This window comes from Tachysurus fulvidraco, chromosome 13 (assembly GCF_022655615.1).
Source record: "Tachysurus fulvidraco isolate hzauxx_2018 chromosome 13, HZAU_PFXX_2.0, whole genome shotgun sequence".
In the NCBI taxonomy this organism is placed as follows: domain Eukaryota; kingdom Metazoa; phylum Chordata; class Actinopteri; order Siluriformes; family Bagridae; genus Tachysurus; species Tachysurus fulvidraco.
Genome location: NC_062530.1, coordinates 10,401,538 through 10,426,948, shown reverse-complemented (window position 1 = coordinate 10,426,948; position 25,411 = coordinate 10,401,538). Strand labels below are relative to the sequence as shown.

General features: G+C 36.3%; 1 protein-coding gene across 1 annotated transcript; it reads left to right on the top strand.

Moving 5' to 3' along the window:
• The first annotated feature begins 495 nt into the window (after positions 1–495).
• Positions 496–25,411, top strand: prx (periaxin). The gene is made up of 7 exons (XM_047822369.1): positions 496–767; positions 8,098–8,138; positions 8,611–8,718; positions 9,332–9,454; positions 10,303–10,468; positions 10,701–10,894; positions 11,027–25,411. The coding sequence occupies exons 1-7, from the start codon at positions 710–712 to the stop codon at positions 23,657–23,659; spliced, it is 13,323 nt and encodes a 4,440-aa protein (XP_047678325.1). The 5' UTR covers positions 496–709; the 3' UTR covers positions 23,660–25,411.

The following is a 25,411-nucleotide window of genomic DNA, read 5'->3' as shown; positions in this document are numbered from 1 at the left end:
AAATCAGATTTAATTTACATATTTCCTAGACATGTTCAAAGTCATTTTGAACTAGAAGGAATAAAGTGAGGTACAAATCTGGATTTGTTTTTGCCTGTGTGAGTGAGTGAATGCTTTCCTTTGGTTTGTTGTTATCACTAATGTTGATCTCTGTCTGACACTGAAGTCCAAGGGCTGTTTATTTCACTAATCCAAGTTAAAACAGTGAACAAAAGACTGGTGGATTTTGCACAACACAATCTGCTGACTCAAACCGCTAACACTCCATTCTGTGTTGTTCAGTCCCCTCAGACCAATCACTCCATTCCTGTTTCTCTCCATACAGCCAGCCATCCATCCATGAGTCTACCCCTTTCTCTTTTGCACTGGACTTTGGTAACCACGCCCTGTTCAATATATACTACACTATTTCATGCAGTCTTTTTTAAGCACTGCATAGTGGTAATAATATTCATTACTCATGTTCCACAATGTACCACACTAGGATTGAGTTTTTTTTATTGAGTTGATGCAACCTGATGGATACAAAATACCCACCTAAGCTAAACTATACCATTTGAAGAAAGGCTATATAGTGGGGTAACGCACAAATCGTATCTCTTATCTGCTCCAACAACCTAATCGAGCTGTGTGAAAAGAACAGGACTAAGTGCATGTGTTTTGTTTGTGTGTGCAGTGTTTGTGAGTGCTTGTTGTATCTCTGTCAATCATGTGTGATTGTCTGAGAGGATTTTTTCATGTCAACTGGACACCTTCTTCCAACACAGGTAAGTGCATATCTTCCTCCTAAGCTATAACATTGTTTTAACTTGTTAACTTCCATCCCATCCTTCAGCACTGTATCCAGAAACATATGTTATTACAATGTTACTGTATAACATAACTATAACCATCATTTTACAATATCATTAAAAATGAAATATAAAAAATAGACATTGTTATGGTTCTTACATTATGTTCTGGTGTTGCTTTGTGATTTTGATCGTAAGCTGTTTTAAAAATATTGTGTTTATTAAAAGATTCATGTAATTGGGAGTATTTAGTGGCAGTAAAGAATTGATTTTTGTTTTAAAAATGTGGTGAAAGTTTTGTTAATGGTCAGTGATATGGTCACAGCAATATCCTTCTTGTATAGTCTTAACACATCTAACATAAACTGTAGAAATATCCCTTATCACCTCTGCAAAAGAATGTCACTTTCACCTTTATGTTGTTTTATTTAGAAAAATGAGCTAAATTGTTAGCCTCAGTTAGTACCTAGCTTATGCCTAGCAATAGACTGCATGCCAGTTAAACTGTAAGAAATATGAATTCACATTATTCACATGCCAAATAAAGAAGCATTTGTGCCTATAGAGTTGTAAAATGTGGAAACTAGTCCTCTGTCATTCTAGATATGTGATCAGATTCACTAGTATTATACAATTTTATAATACAATGTATTGGTGTAAACTTGAAATTGGCATGGGACCTAACAATGCTAAGAATTAAACAGTACATGAAGGTTATGTGTCTATTTAGAATCTCTCTGACCTGTTTCCTGAGCCGTCTTTCCTTTCAGTAAATAATGTTACGTGTGGTGGTTGAGGCGAACAGAGAAGGGCGTCTGCATTGTTCTGCTGCCACATTTGGTTTATCTATGAGTTAAGAATTATGTGTGTGTGTTTATCTGCTTGGGTGTAGCCAGACTTCCTGCAAGTGCCCATGGAAGAGATTCACTATCGCCAGATTATTATAAAATTGTTGTTTTTAATACTATATCTAATGGTATCTAAGTTATTTATTGTGTGTGTGTGTGTGTGTGTGTGTGTGTGTGTGTGTGTGTGTGTGTGTGTGTGTGTGTGTGTGTGTGTGTGTGTGTGTGTGTGAAACTAGCAGTAATCTAGGTAAAATAAATAATTTTATAGTATGCAAGTGCTTTTTATGTTTGTGTTCCAACGAATTCTCCAAGTCATGTGACTTTTGCCATCATGTGACATTGTCTATCTCTACTCCCTGGAATGTTATTCTGCTGACGCTGAACTTCACATGTAAACTCAATTGTTTTAACTCAATACAATGGCAACTCACACAGACGAAATGTTTTTGCTCACTGGATCACCAACACATGTCATGCAAAGCAACTAAAATAATATTTACCTTGTTTTTTATTGTTTCATTTGTTTATAGATTTAGGGTGAGTTTACAAGTAATGCATATAAAACCTACTTAAACATGTCCTGGTATTGGTTGTAATGTCATTGTGGTTTAAATGTGTTCAGAAAAATATTCAACTTATTTAAAGAATGCATTGCTGACTTTATAGTAGATTAGCATTGTTAGCATGAAGTTGTTTATCTCCCAGTATAGATTTGCTTCCTTTCTGAAACCTGCTCTCTTTCCCCCACCCTGAATTGGTCATCCCTTGGGCTTCATCCAGTTGCCTTTCCTCCCTCCCTCCCTACATGGGCCATCCCTTGGCATTTGTCCTGTTGCCTTTACTCCCTCCCTACATGGGCCATCCTGTGGGCTTCACCCAATTGCCTTTCTGCAAATGTATTTCCATTTTATAAATTAGCCAAGCTCAGTCAGGTCAGAAAGCTGGCTGTCAGAGGGCAGAGAGTGAGTGTGTCTGTGCTTATATTAATAATCTTTAATCAGAAGGACACATTGATTACGGTAGGTACAAGGATGTTTCTGTCCTTAAATTGTCCAACAAATTGTGCACTTTCTGGTGCTGAATAGATGCAACAGCAAATATACTGGTATCAATTTGTGATTGTCTGCAATGAATGTTTACATATAGTAAATTCAATAAATAACAAAAAAAAACAGTTTTGTATAGAAATGTGTTTTTATTCGATGCATTAAATGTGTTAAATAAATGTATTATACAACAAATAATTAATTATACAACTGTTTTATGGAAGTATGAACCAATAAACATATCTATAGCAAAAGAAAGAAAGAACATTTTTAAGCTGTAGTTTATGTTCAGCCTTTTGTATTAATATTATTTTCTGACTAAATACCATATAAATGCTGTTTTCTATTTTTATAATTTTTAAAAGCATTTTAAAGCTACTATATAAATAAATGTTTGTATTGCATAAAGCAGAATTGGCAGAAGACGTAGTTGTTGGGTGGAGAACTTAACTCCTCCAAACATGATGAAATTCAGCAGTGTAATCTGTCTTTAAAAAGCCTGCTGTTTTGCTCCTTATCTCCTGAAACATTTTTGCCCAAATCCTTAAAAATCATATACCAAAGATCTGTTAGTGTTAATCAGTCTGTCAGATCTAACAGGCAAAGAAACAGAACTCTGAGGCCAAATTTACATTGTCCATTATGACCAAAGATATTTTCAACTACACTGCATGGCCTGTGTTTGCGATCTTATGCTAAATAACCGTTTATCTGTGTTAAGTTTGTTATTAATTATATTCGACAACTTTATATGTGTATGTTACATCCTTTATGCAGTGCATTGTTGCAATAATTTGCAGCCAGTAGTCCTCATGAGTATGAGAGATTCTTTGTAGACTGCAATACACTCTTGACCTGAGCTATGGAGTATGCAGGGGAGTGTGTGTGTGTGTGTGTGTGTGTGTGTGTGTGTGTGTGTGTGTGTGTGTGTGTGTGTGTTTGTGTGTGTGTTGGAGCTGTCTCTATATTGGTTTTACAGAGAGGCAACAGCTGCAGAGTCCAGTCATAAGACCCAAGTCTCTACATGCCATAGTTATCATAGCAGTGTGTATTGAAATCATGGAGGTGTTTATTATATTTTTTAAAACATATAATAGTGTTTTTAAGTTGGTTTCATATGTTGCTTTAAAATGTATTTAAAATGTCAGCACAGAATAGATGTGCAGCCTAAAATCTGATTTCTGCTGGAAAACATTTATAAAAATAAATTGATTAAAAAATGACAGAATTGTAAAAAATCTTAGAGATAACTGTATATTGCTGCACACATTTTTATAGGTTGTACAACATACATGCACAAAATAAACAAGATTGTTTTTTTTAGTTTTGCTATGAGGCTTACGTAGCTAATAAGTAATGATAATCTGTCACACCCACATTTTTGTCCATAAATATCTCCCTCAAACGGCATCCAGTTATACAGTAGTGTCATGCAGTCTTGGCAGTGAGGTTTAGGGCACTGTAGACTTACGGGAGAAGCTCACCACTAACCACTAACAACATGGTAAAATATTGTGTGATAAGGCTCAGTTTTATGAAGACAATTTAGAGATGCGTAGATGTCAAAAGAAGACTAAACTCTTTAATCTCTTTCATTTTTACCTACAAGCCATGTCAAGTTATGCCAAATATCCACAAGGAAGTATTAATATCTAACTCCAGCTCTACAGATCAAAGATGTGAAGCTCCAGGCTGTGAAGACCTTTATTGAGCAGAAATAGGTTGTTTTTACAAAATAAAAATACATTTGTATACAAAATCTCCATACACATGGCAGGGAACTGTTTTTTAAATCAGCTCACTTTGTCATTTTGAAATATCGAAATATAATTATATAATAAAAGTATACCATCCATAAAATACCATACAATATATTTCAACACTTTAGCCAGCTTGCTAATTTGGGAAAATTATGTATTCCTTTCAGTGGTGCAATACTGCAGTGTCTCCAGCAGTGAGAGTAAGAAATGTGTACAAAACACTTGTTGACACTCTAAAGATAGACCTCAGTGCAGTGTAGCAATAACTCATAGTGACCGCTGCTTTTTAAAATAATTAACATATCCTGACTTTCTGCACAAGCAGCCGGTAAGTCAATCGTCCTCTATTTATTTTGTGGTCAATACATACAACTATACATTTAACTACAATGATGTTTCATTGCAAAAACTGTAAAAAATAAACTTGCATTCTCACAGCTATTTCTATTTAAGAGTGGATAATTTATCTAAGAGAGATCCATTGTTTAGCATTGGGTTTATGCACATATGCTCCTTACACGATTTTTAAAATTCTAAATGACAGATAAAGTATTTAAATAGTTTATGTTTTAAGTTTGTGATTAATATGGGTGAATACCTGGCCTTTTCAGCATTAAAGTGTTTGTGATAACATTGTTGCTAGGCAACCGGGAAACACCGACACTAAAAGACTCCTTGTAGTTATTGTAGTGAAAATGATGCTAAAATTGTGGCTAGCATGTATCTAACTGAATCTAACATTTTTCTTTAAATGTGTTATTATGTGTTATTATTATATTAGTTATGCAAATAATTGCATTTAGTATGATACTTATTGAACTTGTATGGGTGTTCTAATTTATTAAAGTGAATACTTAGAGATAAAACAGGTAAAGGTTCAAAAAAAAGTTTTTTGTATAACTTTTAATATAACTCTAATAAAAACAGTTATAGTTACACAAAGCACACCACAACACCTGTTACTGATTCACTTATAAAGTGCATTATCTAGATAGATAGATAGATAGATAGATAGATAGATAGATAGATAGATAGATAGATAGATAGATAGATAGATAGATAGATAGATAGATAGATAGATAGATAGATGCATCCTCCATTTGCCTAAAACACACAAAAGCATGCAGTGTATTTCACCACACACCCTACACTATAAACACAGAAACAGTGGTCTTACTACTGATCAGAAGTTCAAAACCAAGCACTTCCAAGTTGCCACTCTTGGGCCCTTGAGTAACCCCTCATAGTGCTCAATTGTATAAATGAGATAAATGTAAGTCGCTCTGGATAAGGGCGTCTTCCAAACACCATGAAAAATGTATCTAAGTTGCTGTTCCATACTTACAGTAGAAAAAAATCACAGTACTGCATAGCTTCGACTTGGAAAAAAATCCACATCAGTCTTAGGCTAAAGATCAGGCTGTTGTCAATTCAGTGTTTTTTTAATGAGAATACAATGAGGGGAAACGCTCTTGCCAAAATTATAAGATACCCAAAAAAGAAAACCAGGAGTGTAACAGGATGTTATTCTGACTGGTAATTCTTCCCTACACAAAAAAAATGAGTTAGTGGTTTATAGCCTTATAAACAACTTATTTACTGCATCTCATTAAATAATAAGTGTTGTTCATTTAACAAATGTAATTTGTCACATAATTGTTATACTATGAATACTATACTTTAATACATAGGATACTATGTGTTAAACACCTTGTGCAGTTTTGGCTATCTCTCAGTCTATCATTTTATTCAGTAGGCACTGAATACCCAGCTGCTGAATGATTGATTTTGAAAGCAGATGTGTCACAGCATTGTGCACCTAAATAAAGATCAAATTTGAGCGCCAACATTCTCGCAGACCACTACTGAGGGTATAGCGTCACATGAGTACAGCTGCTTATTTCACTCAATTAGTTATATAAGACACACACATGTATGCCAATAAATTAGTGTTGACTGTTCCAGTGACTATGACTTAAGTTCTAAACTCATCAATTGTTAGATATTAGTCTAAATTAAAATAGTGCAGTCAGACACCCAAATACTCAAATTCAGTTCTGATTTGTAATCAACTTTCTTTCAATCTGTGATTTGTGCCAGCACATATAAAGCAAAAAATATATAATTCCTGCTATATGCAGATTAATCACTAGAGAAAATATTGAGTACATAGAACAGCTTGGAGTGGGTGTGCCATTCAGTCTATATACAGTATGGAAACTGACAGAAAGGACTTTTATACATTTATTACACATTCTTACATACACATGTATTTAGTCTTATTAGCTAACATGAAATAACTTGGCAGGCTTGAGAGGATTTTAAGACTTAAATAATCTTCACGGCTAATGCTAGGTGGCTGGGGTCTCCATGTCCCACTCAGAGACACCTTAACCTATGTATTTCTTTTATGCATTATGACAAAGTAAATATCATTAGCATTTACATTTTTAACTACACATTACCTTTACTTCATTTTTACTGTATAGGGTTTTTGTTATGGATTTAGTCAGATATATACTCATGATCAAAACAGCAGTTAGGTTTTTAAATCTCCATTATGTTATAATTTGATTCCTCCATAAACTGCTCTGGCTCCAATTAGTATGAACAAAACTACGAAAAATGCAATGCAATAGATGTTTTTGTTAAACAGTGTATATTTTATCAAAGAACAACAACTTTCAAAATTTCAGAGGGCCAGACCTCAGTACCCTAATAGCTTGCTATGGCCATGTTTATAATGTATTGTTGCACTCATATATTGCTATCCATTATCCTTTATATTATGGTGGTCTGTATGTTTACACAATGTTTAGCTTTGCTAAGAGGTTATCTTCTGTATACTTAGTAGTGTCCGGCCTACATGGTGGTTAGCAGAGTAATGGCTTTATATAAGTGGGACTGCCACTTGGTTCTGCCACTCGTTGAGGGATGACAAATATGCAGATTGACACCGTGAACACCGTTAGAATGTTTGATAGCAACCAGAGACGGGTGTGGCACTGCATACTTGAAAGTAAAATCACCATGGAAAGTATCTTAAAAGTGTAATGATAGCCATGTCTGTCATTATATATTAAATAGTCAAGTCAACAAGCCTAACATTATAATTTTTTGTGAATAGAGTCACATGTTTTTGTCTTAATATCATTAATGATTTAAAATTTAAATGTTTAAAGTTGAGATTTGATTTATTAATACTTCCAAAGCATAGAGAGTTATCAAAAAAATATCTGAATAACCACTGGGTAAAAGAAGGTGAGTGGTGATCTTGTGGCAGAACTACTTCATGTTATATAATCTGACCATTGGATGTTTTCACTGTGTATTATGTTTAGAAGATTTTGCTGCCACCTGGTGTGTCACAGAACTTTGTTTGAAATGTGACTTGAATACCCTAAAGCTGTCATTGACTCAGATCTTAGCACATTTTTAAATCTCAGAGTATTTAGGGGGCATGCTACGACAGAAGGAGCTTTTTAATTTGGTCAATGACTGGTAATAGATGTTTTTTTAACCTAAAAAATTACCTAATTCAAATTAATTTAAATTGGACACAACATCTTTTATATGTTGGGTCTCAGTAGTGGGGATATTATTTTTCTACTGATTATACAGTATATCTTTATAGGACTTGTTTTGTTTTCAGACTCACACAGAGAACTGGAGGACAGCCATTCTAAACCACCTGTGAGTTCACATACCTATCATTTCATTAGGCATTACATCATGTTTGTTGCACTATATTACCTGTAAAGTATAACCTTTCATAGTTCATTCATAGTAAATTCATAGTAATGTAAATATACCACACAGGGGATGTGGTAGCTGACTGGTTAAGGCGTGACTACTGATCAGAAGATCGTGAGTTCAAATCCCCTTAATTGCTCAGCTGTAAAAATGAGATAAAAATAAGTCACTCGGGAAATGGGCATACTCTTTATAAACCATATACAGTGATAAATATTGTACTCAGTACTGAGTCAGCTACTTGGAATTCTGTTAGAATTCCGCTATTAGGAATATTTTGGTTCTACTCCTATACCTAACACAGCTGAGCAACATTGATCCTTCCCTCTTGTTTACAAAATACTGTCTGTTTGGTGATCCATAAAAATTATATTAGATCCTCTATTCTTTGATATGTCTTTAATATGAGCAGGTGAAAGATAAAAGACAGCCACCTCCATCAGATAGGCCTCCCTCTGTTCCTCAAATCAGCCAGAGCTTCTGCGTCTCCACAGAAAATCAGGACAGCCCAGAAAGAGTTGTGAGTGACAGTTTTAAGAATTTATAATTTTATTATAATTTATTACTTCCATAGCATTTTTATAGATAATAAAGTACAAATTTTGCAAATGTAAAATTTTTTAAGTCATTTAAAGGTATAATGGTTATTTCAGTAAATTCAGTATTAATGTTTCATGCCTATTGTGTTAGTATATACTGTAGTCAATGTCCACACTAACAAATTTAAATGGATTCCTTCTCAAGTGGATAAAAATGTAAAATGACATTTTAACATGTGGTTAAGGGAACACGTAGCTTGTTGAAAACACTGATGTACTATTGTCATTTAATATCCACAATTTGAAGACTGCTAAACATTTCTGGTCAGCTTACTGTATTTTCATTGTAATTTCACATTTGACTGCTTTGTGTATTATATAGTATACAAATGACAAGAAAGCATGTTTTAAGTTGATAAAACAAAATCAGAAAATGGCTGAATGGTGAAAAGGTCATAGACATCTATGTACAGTATCTTTTATGTAATGAACTGTAGGTGTTTCAGCTTTCAAAATTCCATCTGTCAGTGTGGACCAGGCCCAGCACTTGCCAGCTGACACACAGGCAAACTTACATACTGTACTTTTTTTCAGATTCAGAAGGAAAAACTCCATGCAGAACTAAAAGAAGTTCTAAGTAAAAAAAGAAGCTACCTGAAACAGAGCAACTCAAATATTGCAAGCATGGATCCTTCAAAGGGAAAGAGTGAGTCTGGGGTAAGCTAGAACCATGATAATAATAGATGATTAATTTCACAAACAGTACACCTTTTTGGAAGACCAAATGTAATGTCACAGCTATCCTAAAATAGAGACTGTAGTCAATTTTGTAGTTCAGCCTGATGTAGTACAAATTGGGTTAAATTGAGGTTGTGCCAATGTGGTATAATTATGATACCAATAATGACAAAACTAGATATATTAAAAACCAAGGTCAGTGTTTACTCAGTTGTTCATAAGTATCATTCAAATGTCGCTTTGAGGATAAGAGTAAAAGGAACATTACAGTATTACTGCTCTCTACAGATGATGAATATTACTCAATCTGTTATTACTCTATGCTATTGAAGTTTATTCAATCTATTAATACTGTAAGAATGATAATCACTTCATTTATTAATATTGCATTCAACTGATGATACACGTCACTCAAGGTACTGCAGCTGAGAATAAGAATCATTCAAGTTCTGATTTTAGGTGAGAGCGAGACTTGCATAAAGTCCCATTACTTTACTCTACTGAGTATGAAAATCGGTAGTACTGAAAATTAGTACTGATGAAAAGTACTATGTTCTAATGAGGGGCACTTTACTATTTTATTTGTGAAAGGGGTTTCACACCAATAACCTTTCAGTTGGCTGTATACAACCAGCATACAGTATAGACAATGTACAAATTCTATCTATCTATCTATCTATCTATCTATCTATCTATCTATCTATCTATCTATCTATCTATCTATCTATCTATCTATCTATCTATCTATCTATCTATCTATCTATCTATCCATCCATCCATCCGTCTATCTATCTAACTGCTAACTGTCTATCTATACATCTTTATAGAATCAGGAGGAGAGCCATCTTTCTGAGATAGTGGAGGTGGTGGTAGAGACAGAAGCTGAAGTAGGAGCAAGTGGCTACAGTGTGGTGGGTGGAGGGACAAAGGGAATCTTTATCAAAGATGTCTTGAAAGACTCACCTGCAGCAAAACATCTCAGCCTCCAGAAAGGTAAAAAGACCTTAATAGTCAATCAATGAATTTGTAATAACACTTCATATTTCTATAAAATAACACAGAAATTTTACATTTACATACCAAAAAACATATAGAATATATTATGTTTAGTCATTTCTACAATAGAGAAATTCTTGTATGCTTCTTTACTTTTTGAAATAGTTTTATGTTGTTTGGCTGAACTTGATTAATTTCTGAGTGTTTGTATAATGGTGTGCTTCAATAGGAGATCAGTTGCTGAGTGCCAGGGTGTATTTTGATAATGTGAAATATGAAGATGCTCTGAAGATCCTCCAGTGTGCAGAACCTTATAAAGTGTCATTCTCCTTAAAAAGGACTGTGGCTCAAACTGAAGTCAGCGGTCATCTAGGTGGACCTATTATTGATCACAGAGGAACTAAGACTAAGAGGCAAAAAATGGTAAAATATACAAAACATTTTGTTTGTTTATTTGTTTTTTAATGTTGCTTCTATATTTTAGCTATATCTCTTCTATCTATAATATACCTCTCTCAGAGATCTTACATTACATTGCATTATGTTTTCTTTCAGAGTGTGAGAAGTGTCAAACAATTCAAAGCAAAAAAGAAAAGGGGAGGAAGATTTGGATTGAAAAGACTAAAGGAGAACAAGAGAACAAGAGCTGAAGCAGAAATGGACATTGAGGAATCATCAGGTAGATTAGACTTTACTCCGGTTGATGTGGAGTTTGCTCTCCCAAAGTTTAAACTGAAGAAACATAAGAAAGTTTGTGAAGAGCAATATGGAAGTTTAGAAAGAATGAAACCCCATGATGAAAATACAAGAAAAATTAAATTTCCAAAAGCTAAAGTAAAATCTGCTCTAGAAGGTACAGAATTTTCAACAACAAAAGGAGAAATAGAAATGTTTAAAGATAAAAAAAAAATTCCAAATTCACATATGAAAGATAGTGATGAATGTGTGCAAGGAAAGAAAATAAGCATGCAAAGTGACATACAAATACCTAATATAAATTTAGGGAAAAAACATATAACTGGAGAAGAAGCTGATGGATCCATGGCATCCAACGTTATATCATTACCAAAAGGGATGGTTAAAGGTGATATTGACCTTGAAGGACATGCTGAGGGCCATGAGATCAAGGGGAGAAAGTTTCACATGCCAGATATTGATATCTCTCTGCCAAACGAAAAGGTGAAAAGAGATATTAAGGTTGAAGGTGAGGCAGGTAAAGGTTTAAAGTTTCAAATGCCTAAGGTTGATCTTTCACTACCAAGAATGCACATACAACAGGCTAGGATTAATGTGGAGGGCCCGGCTATTAATGTAGGGAAAGTTGATATATCATCTGTTGACAAAAAAGGGATGGTTAAAGACAAAATTAACACTGAATGTTATTCTGGAAAAGGAGGTAAGATCAAGTTTCCAAACACTGAGCTTTCCTTACCAAAAGTAAAATCACCTAGCCTTGATGTCAGTATTGAGGGTCAAGAGATCTCACTGCCAAAAGGAAAAGGAAAAGGATGTATGGATCTTGAAGTTAAGCATTGTAAAGAAGGGACTTTTCCAATGCCAACAGTTGATATTTCACTTCCAAGAATAAAGTTACCAGAAGGGAAGATTAAGGTGGAAGGTCCTGATATCAAAGTCAGAAAAATTGACATGCCATCCACTGACATATCATTACCAAAGAGCAAAGCTACAGACATTGAAGAACTATCTGGAAAAGGGAAAATGATTGATGACCCAAAGCTTGATATTTCCCTATCAAAGGTAACAACAACTAAGGGTGATATCAGTGTCGAAGATCCAGAAATCAAGGGCAGAAGGATTCACATGCCAGATATTGATATCTCCCTGCCAAAAGGAAAGGTAAAAGGGGGTGCCAATCTCAAAGTTGAGGCTGAACAAGGAGGCAAATTTCAGATGCCAAAAATTGATCTTTCACTACCAAAAATGAAGTTACCAGAAGGCAAGATTAATATTGAAGAGCCTGATATCAAAGTAAAGAAAGTTGAAATACCATCTAGTGACATTTCTGTACCAACAGGGAAAGTTGACATGCCATCCATTGACATATCATTACCAAAAGGTAAAGCTAAAAAAGAACTAGACAAAAAAGGACGTTCTGAAACGGGAGGAAAGTTTGACATTTCCTTACCAATAATAACACCACCCAAGGATGATTTCAGTGTTAAGGGTCCTAATATCAAGGACAGGAATATACATGGAACAGATATTGATTACTCCTGGCCCAGAGTTGATCATTCACTAGAAAGAATGAAGTTGCCAGAAGGTAAGACTGATGTGGAAGGCGCTGAATTCAAAGTCAGGAAAGCTGAAATGCCAGCCATTGACATTTCTGTACCAAAAGGGAAAGTTGAAATGCCATCCATTGACATGTCATTGCCCAAAGGAAAAGCTAAAGGAGAAATTGAAATTAAAGGACATTCTGGAACAAGAGGAAAGTTTGATTTGCCAAAGGTTAATATTTCCTTACCAAATATAACACCACCCAAGTTTGATCTCAATGTTGAAGGTCCTGACATCAAGGGCAGGAAGATTTACATGCCAGATATTGATATCTCCTTACCAAAAGGAAACGTAAAAGGGGGTGTCAATCTTGAAGGTGAGACTGATAAAGAAGGAAGGTTTCAAATGCCCAATGTTGATCTTTCACTACCAAGAATTAAGTTACCCAAGGGTAAGATTAATGTTCAATCCCCTGATATCAACATTGGGAAAATGGACATGACTTCCATTGACATATCATTACCAAAAAAGGAGGCTAAAGGAAAAATTAACATTGAAGGACCATCCAGAAAAGAAGGAATGATTGACTTGCCAAAAGTTGACATTTCCTTACCAGATGTAAAACCACCAAATTTTGATCTCAATGTTGAGTGTCCTGACATGAAGAGCAGGAAGATTTATATGCCAGATATTGATTTCTCTCTGCCAAAAGTTGATCTATCACTACCAAGAATGAAGTTACCAGAGGGTAAGGTTAATGTTGAAAATCCTAAGCTCAAAATTGGGAAAGTTGACATGCCTTTCATTGACATAACATTGCCCAAAGGTAAGGATAAAGGAGAAATTGAAATTGAAGGACACTCTGGAACAGGAGGAAAGTTTGACTTGCCAAATGTTGACATTTCCTTACCAAATGTAACACCACCAAAGGTTGATCTCAATGTTCAGGGACCTGACATCAAGGGCAGAAAGTTTCACATGCCAGATATTGATTTCTCTCTGCCAAAAGTTGATCTTTCTCTACCAAGAATGAAATTACCAGAGGGTAAGATTAATATGGAAGTCCCTGATATCAACATTGGGAAAGTTGACATGCCTTCCATTGACATTTCTGTACCAAAAGGGAAAGTTGACATACCATCCATTGACATATCATTGCCCAAAGGTAAGGCTAAAGGAGAAATTGAAAGTGAAGGACACACTGAAACAGGAGGAAAGTTTGACTTGCCAAAGGTTGACATTTCCTTACCAAATGTAACACCACCAAAGGTTGATCTCAATGTTGAGGGTCCTGACATCAAAGGCAAGAAGTTTCATATGCCAGATATTGATTTCTCTCTGCCAAAAGGTGATCTTTCTCTACCAAGAATGAAGTTACCTGAGGGTAAGATTAATGTGGAAGGCCCGGATATCAACATTGGGAAAGTTGACATGCCTTCCATTGACATTTCTGTACCAAAAGGGAAAGTTGAAATACCATCCATTGACATCTCATTGCCCAAAGGTAAGCCTAAAGGAGAAATTGAAATTGAAGGACACTTTGGAAGAGGAGGAAAGTTTAACTTGCCAAAGGTTGACATTTCCTTACCAAATGTAACACCACCGAAGGTTGATCTCAATGTTGAGGGTCCTGACATCAAAGGCAGGAAGTTTCATATGCCAGATATTGATTTCTCTCTGCCAAAAGTTGATCTTTCTTTACCAAGGATGAAATTACCAGAGGTTAAGACTAATGTGGAAGGCCCAGATATCAAAGTTGGGAAAGTTGACATGCCTTCCATTGACATATCATTGCCCAAAAGTAAAACTAAAGGTGAAATTGAAATTGATGGACATTCTAAAACAGGAGGAAAGTTTGACTTGCCAAAGGTTGACATTTCCTTACCAACTGTAACACCACCAAAGGTTGATCTCAATGTTCAGGGACCTGACATCAAAGGCAGAAAGTTTCACATGCCAGATATTGATTTCTCTCTGCCAAAAGTTGATCTTTCTCTACCAAGAATGAAATTACCAGAGGGTAAGATTAATATGGAAGTCCCTGATATCAACATTGGGAAAGTTGACATGCCTTCCATTGACATTTCTGTACCAAAAGGGAAAGTTGACATACCATCCATTGACATATCATTGCCCAAAGGTAAGCCTGAAGGAGAAATTGAAATTGAAGGACACTCTGGAACAGGAGGAAAGTTTGACTTGCCAAAGGTTGACATTTCCTTACCAACTGTAACACCACCAAAGGTTGATCTCAATGTTCAGGGACCTGACATCAAGGGGAGAAAGTTTCACATGCCAGATATTGATTTCTCTCTGCCAAAAGTTGATCTTTCTCTACCAAGAATGAAATTACCAGAGGGTAAGATTAATATGGAAGTCCCTGATATCAAAGTTGGGAAAAGTAACATTCCTTCCATTGACATTGCTTTACCAAAAGGGAAAGTTGATATACCATCCATTGACATATCATTGCCCAAAGGTAAGGCTAAAGGAGAAACTGAAATTGAAGGACACTCTGGAATAGGAGGAAAGTATGACTTGCCAAAGGTTGACATTTCCTTACCAAATGTAACACCACCAAATGTTGATCTCAATGTTCAGGGACCTGACATCAAGGGCAGAAAGTTTCACATGCCAGATATTGATTTCTCTCTGCCGAAAGTTGATCTTTCACTACCAAGAATGAAGTTACCAGAGGGTAAGATTAATGTGGAAGGCCCGGATATCAACATTGGGAAAGTTGACATGCCTTCCATTGACATTTCTGTACCAAAAGGGAAAGTTGACATACCATCCATTGACATCTCTTTGCCCAAGGGTAAGCCTAAAGAAGAAATTGAAATTGAAGGACACTCTGGAACAGGAGGAAAGTTTGACTTGCCAAAGGTTGACATTTCCTTACCAAATGTAACACCACCTAATGTTGATCTCAATGTTCAGGGACCTGACATCAAGGGCAGAAAGTTTCACATGCCCGATATTGATTTCTCTCTGCCGAAAGTTGATCTTTCACTACCAAGAATGAAGTTACCAGAGGGTAAGATTAATGTGGAAGGCCCAGATATCAACATTTGGAAAGTTGACATGCTTTCCATTGACATTTCTGTACCAAAAGGGAAAGTTGACATACCATCCATTGACATCTCTTTGCCCAAAGGTAAGCCTAAAGGAGAAATTGAAATTGAAGGACACTCTGCAACAGGAGGAAAGTTTGACTTGCCAAAGGTTGACATTTCCTTACCAACTGTAACACCACCAAGGGTTGATCTCAATGTTCAGGGACCTGACATCAAGAGGAGAAAGTTTCACATGCCAGATATTGATTTCTCTCTGCCAAAAGTTGATCTTTCTCTACCAAGAATGAAATTACCAGAGGGTAAGATTAATATGGAAGTCCCTGATATCAAAGTTGGGAAAAGTAACATTCCTTCCATTGACATTGCTTTACCAAAAGGGAAAGTTGATATACCATCCATTGACATCTCTTTGCCCAAAGGTAAGGCTAAAGGAGAAACTGAAATTGAAGGACACTCTGGAATAGGAGGAAAGTTTGACTTGCCAAAGGTTGACATTTCCTTACCAAATGTAACACCACCAAATGTTGATCTCAATGTTCAGGGACCTGACATCAAGGGCAGAAAGTTTCACATGCCAGATATTGATTTCTCTCTGCCGAAAGTTGATCTTTCACTACCAAGAATGAAGTTACCAGAGGGTAAGATTAATGTGGAAGGCCCGGATATCAACATTGGGAAAGTTGACATGCCTTCCATTGACATTTCTGTACCAAAAGGGAAAGTTGACATACCATCCATTGACATCTCTTTGCCCAAAGGTAAGTTTAAAGGAGAAATTGAAATTGAAGGACACTCTGGAACAGGAGGAAAGTTTGACTTGCAAAAGGTTGACATTTCCTTACCAAATGTAACACCACCAAATGTTGATCTCAATGTTCAGGGACCTGACATCAAGGGCAGAAAGTTTCACATGCCCGATATTGATTTCTCTCTGCCGAAAGTTGATCTTTCACTACCAAGAATGAAGTTACCAGAGGGTAAGATTAATGTGGAAGGCCCAGATATCAACATTGGGAAAGTTGACATGACTTCCATTGACATTTCTGTACCAAAAAGGAAAGTTGACATACCATCCATTGACATATCATTGCCCAAAGGTAAGCCTAAAGGAGAAATTGAAATTGAAGGACACTCTGGAACAGGAGGAAAGTTTGACTTGCCAAAGGTTGACATTTCCTTACCAAATGTAACACCACCAAATGTTGATCTCAATGTTCAGGGACCTGACATCAAGGGCAGAAAGTTTCACATGCCCGATATTGATTTCTCTCTGCCGAAAGTTGATCTTTCACTACCAAGAATGAAGTTACCAGAGGGTAAGATTAATGTGGAAGGCCCAGATATCAACATTGGGAAAGTTGGCATGCCTTCCATTGACATTTCTGTACCAAAAGGGAAAGTTGACATACCATCCATTGACATCTCTTTGCCCAAAGGTAAGCCTGAAGGAGAAATTGAAATTGAAGGACACTCTGGAACAGGAGGAAAGTTTGACTTGCCAAAGGTTGACATTTCCTTACCAACTGTAACACCACCAAAGGTTGATCTCAATGTTCAGGGACCTGACATCAAGGGCAGAAAGTTTCACATGCCAGATATTGATTTCTCTCTGCCAAAAGTTGATCTTTCTCTACCAAGAATGAAATTACCAGAGGGTAAGATTAATATGGAAGTCCCTGATATCAAAGTTGGGAAAAGTAACATTCCTTCCATTGACATTGCTTTACCAAAAGGGAAAGTTGATATACCATCCATTGACATATCATTGCCCAAAGGTAAGGCTAAAGGAGAAACTGAAATTGAAGGACACTCTGGAATAGGAGGAAAGTTTGACTTGCCAAAGGTTGACATTTCCTTACCAAATGTAACACCACCAAATGTTGATCTCAATGTTCAGGGACCTGACATCAAGGGCAGAAAGTTTCACATGCCAGATATTGATTTCTCTCTGCCGAAAGTTGATCTTTCACTACCAAGAATGAAGTTACCAGAGGGTAAGATTAATGTGGAAGGCCCGGATATCAACATTGGGAAAGTTGACATGCCTTCCATTGACATTTCTGTACCAAAAGGGAAAGTTGACATACCATCCATTGACATCTCTTTGCCCAAAGGTAAGCCTAAAGGAGAAATTGAAATTGAAGGACACTCTGGAACAGGAGGAAAGTTTGACTTGCCAAAGGTTGACATTTCCTTACCAAATGTAACACCACCAAATGTTGATCTCAATGTTCAGGCACCTGACATCAAGGGCAAAAGGTTTCACATGCCCGATATTGATTTCTCTCTGCCGAAAGTTGATCTTTCACTACCAAGAATGAAGTTACCAGAGGGTAAGATTAATGTGGAAGGCCCAGATATCAACATTGGGAAAGTTGACATGACTTCCATTGACATTTCTGTACCAAAAAGGAAAGTTGACATACCATCCATTGACATATCATTGCCCAAAGGTAAGCCTAAAGGAGAAATTGAAATTGAAGGACACTCTGGAACAGGAGGAAAGTTTGACTTGCCAAAGGTTGACATTTCCTTACCAACTGTAACACCACCAAAGGTTGATCTCAATGTTCAGGGACCTGACATCAAGGGCAGAAAGTTTCACATGCCAGATATTGATTTCTCTCTGCCAAAAGTTGATCTTTCTCTACCAAGAATGAAATTACCAGAGGGTAAGATTAATATGGAAGTCCCTGATATCAAAGTTGGGAAAAGTAACATTCCTTCCATTGACATTGCTTTACCAAAAGGGAAAGTTGATATACCATCCATTGACATATCATTGCCCAAAGGTAAGGCTGAAGGAGAAACTGAAATTGAAAAACACTCTGGAATAGGAGGAAAGTTTGACTTGCCAAAGGTTGACATTTCCTTACCAAATGTAACACCACCAAATGTTGATCTCAATGTTCAGGGACCTGACATCAAGGGCAGAAAGTTTCACATGCCAGATATTGATTTCTCTCTGCCGAAAGTTGATCTTTCACTACCAAGAATGAAGTTACCAGAGGGTAAGATTAATGTGGAAGGCCCAGATATCAACATTGGGAAAGTTGACATGCCTTCCATTGACATTTCTGTACCAAAAGGGAAAGTTGACATACCATCCATTGACATCTCTTTGCCCAAAGGTAAGCCTAAAGGAGAAATTGAAATTGAAGGACACTCTGGAACAGGAGGAAAGTTTGACTTGCCAAAGGTTGACATTTCCTTACCAAATGTAACACCACCAAATGTTGATCTCAATGTTCAGGGACCTGACATCAAGGGCAGAAAGTTTCACATGCCCGATATTGATTTCTCTCTGCCGAAAGTTGATCTATCACTACCAAGAATGAAGTTACCAGAGGGTAAGATTAATGTGGAAGGCCCAGATATCAACATTGGGAAAGTTGACATGCCTTCCATTGACATTTCTGTACCAAAAGGGAAAGTTGACATACCATCCATTGACATATCATTGCCCAAAGGTAAGCCTAAAGGTGAAATTGAAATTGAAGGACACTCTGGAACAGGAGGAAGGTTTGACTTGCCAAAGGTTGACATTTCCTTACCAACTGTAACACCACCAAAGGTTGATCTCAATGTTCAGGGACCTGACATCAAGGGCAGAAAGTTTCACATGCCAGATATTGATTTCTCTCTGCCAAAAGTTGATCTTTCTCTACCAAGAATGAAATTACCAGAGGGTAAGATTAATATGGAAGTCCCTGATATCAAAGTTGGGAAAAGTAACATTCCTTCCATTGACATTGCTTTACCAAAAGGGAAAGTTGATATACCATCCATTGACATATCATTGCCCAAAGGTAAGGCTAAAGGAGAAACTGAAATTGAAGGACACTCTGGAATAGGAGGAAAGTTTGACTTGCCAAAGGTCGACATTTCCTTACCAAATTTAACATCACCACATGTTGATCTCAATGTTCAGGGACCTGACATCAAGGGCAGAAAGTTTCACATGCCAGATATTGATTTCTCTCTGCCGAAAGTTGATCTTTCTCTACCAAGAATGAAGTTACCAGAGGGTAAGATTAATGTGGAAGGCCCGGATATCAACATTGGGAAAGTTGACATGCCTTCCATTGACATTTCTGTACCAAAAGGGAAAGTTGACATACCATCCATTGACATCTCTTTGCCCAAAGGTAAGCCTAAAGGAGAAATTGAAATTGAAGGACACTCTGGAACAGGAGGAAAGTTTGACTTGCCAAAGGTTGACATTTCCTTACCAACTGTAACACCACCAAAGGTTGATCTCAATGTTCAGGGACCTGACATCAAGGGCAGAAAGTTTCACATGCCAGATATTGATTTCTCTCTGCCGAAAGTTGATCTTTCACGACCAAGAATGAAGTTACCAGAGGGTAAGATTAATGTGGAAGGCCCAGATATCAACATTGGGAAAGTTGACATGCCTTCCATTGACATTTCTGTACCAAAAGGGAAAGTTGACATACCATCCATTGACATCTCTTTGCCCAAAGGTAAGCCTAAAGGAGAAATTGAAATTGAAGGACACTCTGGAACAGGAGGAAAGTTTGACTTGCCAAAGGTTGACATTTCCTTACCAACTGTAACACCACCAAAGGTTGATCTCAATGTTCAGGGACCTGACATCAAGGGCAGAAAGTTTCACATGCCAGATATTGATTTCTCTCTGCCAAAAGTTGATCTTTCTCTACCAAGAATGAAATTACCAGAGGGTAAGATTAATATGGAAGTCCCTGATATCAAAGTTGGGAAAAGTAACATTCCTTCCATTGACATTTCTGTACCAAAAGGGAAAGTTGACATACCATCCATTGACATCTCTTTGCCCAAAGGTAAGCCTAAAGGAGAAATTGAAATTGAAGGACACTCTGGAATAGGAGGAAAGTTTGACTTGCCAAAGGTTGACATTTCCTTACCAAATGTAACACCACCAAAGGTTGATCTCAATGTTGACGGTCCTGACATCAAAGGCAGGAAGTTTCATATGCCAGATATTGATTTCTCTCTGCCAAAAGTTGATCTTTCTCTACCAAGAATGAAGTTACCAGAGGGTAAGATTAATGTGGAAGGCCCGGATATCAACATTGGGAAAGTTGACATGCCTTCCATTGACATGTCTGTACCAAAAGGGAAAGTTGACATCCCATCCATTGACATCGCTTTGCTCAAAGGTAAGCCTAAAGGGGATATTGAAATTGAAGGACACTCTGGAACAGGAGGAAAGTTTTACTTGCCAAATGTTGACATTTCCTTACCAAATGTAACACCACTAAAGGTTGATCTCAATGTTCAGGGACCTGACATCAAGGGCAGGAAGTTTCATATGCCAGATATTGATTTCACTCTGCCAAAAGTTGATCTTTCACTACCAAGAATGAAATTACCAGAAGGTAAGACTTGTGTGGAAGGCCCAGATATCAAATTTGGAAAAGTTGACATTCCTTCCATTGACATTTCTGTACCAAAAGGGAAAGTTGACATGCCACCTATTGACATTTCAGAACCAAAAGGGATGGCTAAAGGACAAATTTCTATTGACGGACAATCTGTAAATGGAGGAAAGATGGAATTACCTAAGTTTGACATTTCTGTAACTAAGGTTATGACACCTAAAGTTGATATCAGTGGTGTAGGCCCTGAAATCAAAGATGGACAGTTTCACTTGCCAGATGTTGATCTTCACCTGCCAAGAGGAAATGTAAAAGGAGATCTTGAAGGTCATTCTGAGAAAGGTGCAAAGTTTCACATGCCCAAAGTTGACCTTTCTATACCAAAATTGAAATCTCCTAGGTTTTCTCCAAATATTGAGAGACCTGTAGAAATTACAATTGATCAGACACTTCCAAAAAGCAGTGCAATAGGCCGTGATGATTTTGAAAGTGATATTGCAATGTTGGGAAAGCTGCATATGCCTGAACTTGAACTTTCATTACCAAAAATGAAATCACCTTATGGTGAGTCAAAACATCATGCACCAGACATAAATGACATAAATTTGCCTGATGCCAGTGTTTGTGGAAATTTGAAATTACCTGTAAAGTTACCAAGTGTTGACCTATCAGCCCCTAAGGTTGATATTGATTTTGCTATCCCCAAACAAAAATGCACTGATAAAGAAGATATTGAACTTCTCAAAGGTGAAAGTAGCAGACCATCATCTGGGGCAAGTTTTGAAATCCCAGAGGTGACTCTAAAAATGCCAAAAATTTCATTTCCTAAATTTGGGGGGAAATTTAAAACTGAAGACAAACAAGTTGAGGGACTTAGATTATCTACATGTTTGGATATGGATATGAATAATATGGATGAGAAAATGAAAGACAAAAGACTGCAGCTAAAATCTGAAGAAGGTGTGAATGCTTCACTTGATATTCGGACAGAGGGTAAGGAGCATTTTAAGGCTCCAATACTGGATGCAAAGGCAAAGGTCAAAATGCCTTCAGTTGAGATATCCCTACCAACACCATACATACCAGAGAGAGAGGCATTGCTGCCAAAATCTGAGATTGATGTATCTGAGGCAGATATCCAGGCTTATGAGGGTAGTTTAAAAATCCCAAAAATGCCAACTATTGATATATCAGTACCAAAAGTAGATTTGGATTTTGTCCTACCAAAAGCAAAACAAAATGCAAAGTTCAAGTTGCCTGATATTAATAATCCAACCACAGATATATCCCTGCTAAAAGGCAAAGAAGGAGAAATTCAAGTTGAAGAAATGGACAAAGCAGGATGGCAAAAATTAATTTCTAGTAATGTGAATGCAGATACAGGTTCAAGTGATGGATTGTCTCTGCCTAACACTGAAATAAAAGTAAAAGACTATAGGACTGTTGAAGATGACATTAGTGAAAAAATGAATACAAAACCAGGTAACATGATCAAAATACCAAAGTTTGGTGTGGCTCTGCCTTCACCTGAAGCCAAAGTTAATGTTAAATCAACAGAAGGATCTTCTTTGATCACAAACCCTGAAATACAGTATGAGGGCCCTCCTATCCCTAAAGTGACAAAAGCTGTTTTTGTTTTGGTTAATTCCCAAACAGAAAGCTATGTTAATGTCACCAGCAAAGCAAGTGCAGAGACCAAAATGTGCCAAGTGACAAAAATCAGAGAGAAGCAAAGTTTTGAAAAGTCACACTTAAAAGGTAAAGGAACAAATTTTGAGGAGAAAGAGGACAAGGAGGAGAAAATTGATGAAGAAGTAAAAACAGCCTCTTATAGTTTGCACAAACTTGAGTTTTCTTCACCATACTTTACAGATGTGGGAGAAGAAGAGAAATTCGAGATGGGCATGGAATCTGAGAACAAGGTTAGCATGGAAGTTAAATCAGGTACAAAAGCTAAATCAGGAAAAATATCCTATCCTGGTTTCAAGAAGAAGTCTGTAAATGGTGATGAGGAAAGTGAAAAAGGCTGTTTAGTTTCTTCAGAAGCCAGGCTGAAAATGTTAACAGAAGGCTCTGAGTCACCAGTACCAAATATTTCACTTGGCGCTGTCTCAGGAAAGACCAGTGACAAAAATGAGGGTGGATCCATAGACGATGTTAGAAACAGGAATGAAGCGGAACAAAAAGAGGAGGCAACTTGGTTTAAAATCCCCAAAGTCACTATTAGCCCCCATTCCACTGACATCCTGCAGATTACACCAGAGAGATCTCCAAAGAAAAGTAGGTCATCTTTACAGTACTCTAGTGAAGATATTTCTGGAGGTCTCTACAGGAGCATGCCAAATACTGAATTTTCCACTCAGGAAGTTTCTTCCCAAAACACATTCACCACAAAAAAAGAAGGGACTTTCACTGTGGTAACTAAAACTTCAAAATATAAAGTAACAGAATCAGCAAGTAGCAGCTCAACTACACACTGGAATCAGTAAAATCAAAGGGTAAATTAAGTTATAGTGGAATATTTTTACATTGTTTGTTACTTGCATTTAAATAAATACAGTTACTATTTAATGTAGTACACATTTATAAACATTTCATATATATTACTTAATGTAGCACACATTTATATTTACATTTCATATACTTGCACTGACTATTCAGTCTTGTTTTTTTTTTTTAATGTAGATTCTTTGTTTCAGTAGAGAATTTATACTATTTCTGAGGCCTGAAAGTCAATCATTAGTGCAATTTTAGGTAGAATTTTGAGAAGATTTTTCTTGAATAATCATAGTTTTTAAAGATTCATATGATGCTGTTTTTTTTCTTTTATATACGAATATCATTTCTTTTTTCATAAATAACACCAAAACTGTAGAAGAAACTGTATATATTTATATATTTAAATATTAGAATAGAGTTAAACATCTATATAATATAATTTAACATAAATTCATTAAAATGTGACACAGTGTACAATGATGTGAACTTTCTGTGTGGGAATGCTTTGTGTTCTTGATTTGAAGTCTCTGAGTGCGCATTGTGAAATTTTTGGCTTATCATTTTTCATTTATTCAACTACTGAGGATGAAATTAGTATCAATTGCAGGTAGCATTATTACTGTATAGTTTTTTTTTTAGCATGTCCTTTGCATTTTCTTTTAAAGCACATTTTCTCAGCTGGATGAAATATTAAATAAAATATTTTACATGTTCTTTCATTCCTCTCTGAATTTCTGCAGTCTAGATAGAACATGCGCTTACTGCTTAAAACTAAACTATGATTAAGCCTGATTAAACTTATTCAAAGAGAACTTTAGAACATATAGTAGAACTAGGTAATTCCTTATAATATGCACCTCCAGAGTTGCTTACTCTCTATTTTATAATCCCGTTTGTAAGCTGTTACAGAGCTTTATACTGTATAGAACTATGCTGATTATGGTAAGCGTTAAACATAAATAACGTTTCTTGGGTTCTGTTGATCTTCAAATCTTTTTAAGCTGTTTTTCTTTTACTTATTATATTCATATAAGCAAATCTACAGGCACCTGTAAGTACATTACATGTTTATGTTCATGACACAGCAATAAAAAAAAAGACGGAACAAATTTGAGTTTCATGAAAGGGTGGCTAGGAAAAAGAACATGATATTGCCAAATGGTTTGCAGAATTGCATCTGAACAAACCAAATTCTGGAACAATATCATTTGGTCTTATGAGACCATTTTGAAGATGTTGGTCATTATGCACAGTGCCATGTTTGACAAGAACAAAACACGTCATATCACTGCAAACACCTCATACCATCTGGCAACTTAAACTGGGCTAAAACTGGGTTATGCAATAGGTCATTGATCACAAGTACACCAGTAAATAACACTGGAGATTAATGGCTAAAGATTTAAAAATCAAGATGCTGGAATGACCAAGTCAAAGTCCAATCATGAGATGCTGTGTCAGGATATTAAGAAAGCTGTGCATAAATGAATGTACTTAAACATCAATAAAGCAATGTTGTAAAGAAGTGTGGGTCAAAATTTCTCCAAAACTGTGCAAAAGCCTGATATACTACAGACAATATTTACACTATATAAACCATTTATTTCAAGGTATTGTTGCTAAACATATTGAAGTCTCTTTTGTTTTTTTGTTGCTGTGGTTATTAGTTTTGTCATAGATGTTGATGAGGACCAGACAATTGTTATTTAGGCCCTAATAAACAATATTGTAGAACTAAAAAA